The following is a 4148-nucleotide window of genomic DNA, read 5'->3' on the forward strand; positions in this document are numbered from 1 at the left end:
CTTTTACCGTGATCACCAATGACTCGTCCCCCAGCAGAGGTAATGACCCGGGTAATGAACACACACGATGGACTGATGCTAAAATGGTCTCAAACCATCTGCTGAGGCTTTTTCTGGAAAATTAGTTTCCTTTTTTGCTTAGTGTTTTTGTTTTATCAATCTTCGGGTTACTGCCTCTAAATTAGACTTGTTTATCAGTGTGACACATCATGTGAGGTCATCATGCACAACAATGAGTGTAGATTCATGTGTAATATTTAGGCTTTATTTAAGGAAATATAAAACAGCCTCTTTCAGAACAAAACAAAAGGTGAGGTATTAAAAAAATGGGTGCTATGTGTTGTATGTTGAGGACTGCAATTCTACTGGATCAACGCATCAATATTAATCCAGAATACTGTGAATTAAAAAGGGTGTATTAACCTGCGATTGTAAATTTATTGGTCAAGATTAGCTGGAATAACAACATGGAAAGTGTTTTGCTTGTGTTGYTGACAGGAAAACTTGCAGGGTGAGATTTATCACCAACATATWTGACTTTATAGATAAATCTACATAAAAAATGCTGGTCTTGTTTGACAAGTCTAACTTATTTCCTGCTTTTAAACTCTTATTTTAAAAACTATTGAATGAGATTTGCATTAAGTTGTGTTTTGACCCCATGCAGGCATGCTGTAAGTTGGTCGTTGCAGCTCTGCAGAGATTGTCACCATGAAGGGCCCCAGCTCCATGTTGGCCCTCTCATTTGGCTTCGTGGTGGGGGCCTGCAGCATGTATGTCCTCCTGCACCAGGTGTGGTTGGAGCAGAGCTACCCGCTTTTGTCAGAGGCTCAGGAAAGGGCCATGGTGATGGAGGAGAAGCCAACAGGCTGGAGGAAGGAGGGAGCTGCACTCTACCTGATCCACCCTCATCACGCAGGTATGCTCTGTTTTCCAGGAGACTCCAGCTGCTGAAATCAGTTAGTGTAAATCTACAGACAAATCTTCATAGTGATTATTTACCTCTGAATTTAGAGCACGGACTGTCTTGAACCACCATAATTTAAGCATCTGTTCAATCAAAAACTTCAGAAGAAATGGTTCAAGAAGCTAAAACATGATTTAATCTATTATCACCTGCCGCCATTAAGGTAGGTGTCAATGTAATCGCCTGTGTCTCTCTGTGTCTGAGCATGAGCGTATATTCACATGATTGTTAGCAAAATATCTCACGAKCCACAGAACTTATGAAAATTTGCAGAGTAGTCATTAGATTTACATCTAGAACTTATTACTCAACCTAATTCAAAATAGCTGCCACAGCCTATAAACCTAACTAAACCAAAAATGACTCTTCTTCAGTTATTCTTRCTTCTCATATTAGTTGTGACAGTAACTGAGACTTCTCTCCAACACATACTCTGGTTGATAATTGATCTTGCAAGATCTTTGTTTGAAAGTTTGGCATGCAAAGCAAAGTGCATTTATATCTTAACTTCTTCCATAAAAAACTCAGTATTTTATCTGTCACTTTCTAGTATTTTAAAAATCTTTATTCTCTGTGTTATCAGTTTATTTTTTAATTTTTTTATTATTTTATTGAAATTCATTTCAGTAAATTTGCCTCCTTGAATTTCTTTCAACATAGTCCTCTGCAACTGTACAAAGAAAACCACAAATTTATCTAAAAGGAACAAACTTCWAACAGAAAAAGGTTTAATGATGGTTACAGAACTTGTTCAGAGGACCTGCTCAACTTGTCTTAGACTTTTCTACCTTGATTATTGAGATGCATCTGAACTTTGGATTTGAGCAAACATGGCGAGGAGAAAAGTTAGGCAAWAAGTCCACCGAGAAATAATCAGAGTTTTTAGCATTTTTACATATTGAAGAGAGAGGGAATAAATAATGGGACTCTTCTTGTAGATAAATTTTAAAAACAATGTTAATTACATTAATTTAATTTCTTGTATAAATTCAGTCTGAATGCTTATTGATGATTAATATAGCTGAAAGCAGTTGAATTTTAACAGTTGTGGTAGAACCCAACATTAGCTGAATGATTGCAGAAATTTGCTAAAAAAAAAAAACCTAAACTGTGAAAACACAAGCTTCAAGGGGCAGAGAACAGCTGAAAGATGCAGAAATGTGTAGGCAAAAAGTAAAAGGAGAAGAAATATAGCTGACAGGAACAGAAAAAGTGGAAGAGGGAAGAATGAAAGTAAAAGGAGCAGCTAATGCTGCTAACGCTGCTGAAGATGGTATTTAAAATTTTAATCCAAAATGTGTTCATTGAAAAGAACATGGATGGTACCTATGGTCCGGAAGCTCAAACTCTGGCCTTCAAGTTTATGTTTGTAGGGAAGCGTTAGCAGAGTTAACAGATTTAGCAGCGTTTTCTTTTGTCTCAGATTGATGATGTCATAACCAGAGCCAAGCACCAACAGCAAAGGCTGCATTCCACTCCAAAACACTTAAATTCAAGGGAACAATAGAAAAGTTTAAAGTAGCAAAAAAAGAAGATGAAATTAGCAGAATAGCAGGAAAGTTCAGGTAAAAAAAAACAGAAAAAAGCCTAAATCAGCAAAATAGAAGCCAAAGGAAGCTGAAATAATCACAGAAAATTAAAAAAAAAAAACACAGAACCAGGATAAAATTTAAAAAGTACAGTAATCTTTATAAAAAATTTGAAAGGTTGAAGACAGCTTCATTCATTTTCAATGAGAAAAAAAGGGCMGAAAAATCCAAATATCTACAAAACTATAATGCTGAAGGACCAAAAGCCATAGCCAGAATGTCCTGAAGGAGCTGGATGTTTAGTTATGTAAGTTGTTGAAATAGCACAGAAATTTCAGAACAAGATATGCGTCGAAAAATGTACAGAAGAAAAAAAAAACATGTCAGTTGTTTGAATAGCTTTACAATGACTGAAAATGAGCTAACTACATTAGTGCGRAACTGGAAAATGTGAAACAAAACTGATGAAACTTTGTTTCTGTTTTCCTCTAGATGAAGACAGCCTGGTGGCGGACACGCTGTACCAGAAGGTGCGTGTTCTCTGTTGGGTGATGACAGGGCCGCACAACCTGCAGAGCAGGGCCCGCCATGTCCGAGCCACCTGGAGCCGCCACTGCAACGTTGTTGTGTTCATGAGCTCCGTGGAGGACCCCAGCTTTCCCACCGTGGGCTTGGGCACCAAAGAGGGCCGCGACCAGCTCTACTGGAAAACCATCCGAGCCTTCCACTACGTGTACGAACACCACGTGAACRACGCAGACTGGTTCCTGAAAGCTGATGACGACACCTTTGTGGTGGTGGACAACCTGCGTTGGATTCTGTCCAACCACACCCCCGAAGAGCCCGTCTACTTCGGGAAGCGTTTCAAGCCTTACTCCAAACAAGGCTACATGAGCGGAGGCGCGGGCTACGTGCTTAGCAAGGAGGCCCTGAAAAGATTTGTTGAAGGTTTTCGGACTAAGGCCTGCACTCACACCACCCCGGTTGAAGACCTAGCGTTGGGACAGTGTTTGGAGAAAATGGGCGTTCTGGCTGGGGATTCCAGAGATACTTTGCATCGAGAAACCTTTCACCCCTTTGTGCCGGAGCACCACCTGACCACCAAGTTCTCCAAGAGCTTTTGGTACTGGAGCTATTGCTACTACCCGATTGTTGAGGCAAGTCCATTTGCATGTCTTGGCTGTTTACTGGTTGCAGGGTTCAGTGCTGGGAAGTGGAAGCATTTGTTGGTATAACCAAATAGCATCAAAGCCAGTTACAGATAGTTCCTATTAGGCAGATGTCCTGCGTGTGGATTAGCCTCTTAAAGAAGGGCAGATCAGGTTAAGAAGACGTGCAGGTAAGARGCTGAACCTCAAGGTCAAAGGTCATTTATTTGTGTTCATTTCATTTTCAAAAGGGAGAGAGATCTCTCATTTAAAATATGTTTAGTAGTTTCTTTTTTCTAATTGAAAATGAGTATTATTGAACGAATTGTTTTGCCACAATAACAAGAGAAATGTATTGATTTGAAGAAAACATAACTATCACCAGCCACCCTGAAAGCTGGTAATCATGGAATTGTATGTTGTTTTGTTTGTCTGTGAGCAAAACATCTCATAAACAAGTCAGTGTTTCCCCTAGGAAATTGGTCTTGGGGGGGGGGGGGGGGG

The 4148-nt window shown here is 39.7% G+C and overlaps 1 protein-coding gene across 1 annotated transcript in view; it reads left to right on the forward strand.

The window, feature by feature from the left end:
• Positions 1-4148, forward strand: part of c1galt1la (core 1 synthase, glycoprotein-N-acetylgalactosamine 3-beta-galactosyltransferase 1, like a) — a gene marked incomplete at its 5' end in the record, with an annotated part of 9436 nt that continues 5288 nt past the window's right edge. The window contains 3 exon segments of the mRNA XM_014019016.1: positions 1-39; positions 668-919; positions 2989-3653. Coding sequence (XP_013874470.1) covers positions 712-919; positions 2989-3653 — 873 coding nt within the window.

The sequence above is a fragment of the Austrofundulus limnaeus genome, unplaced genomic scaffold, assembly GCF_001266775.1.
Source record: "Austrofundulus limnaeus strain Quisiro unplaced genomic scaffold, Austrofundulus_limnaeus-1.0 Scaffold3, whole genome shotgun sequence".
Classification (NCBI taxonomy): Eukaryota; Metazoa; Chordata; class Actinopteri; order Cyprinodontiformes; family Rivulidae; genus Austrofundulus; species Austrofundulus limnaeus.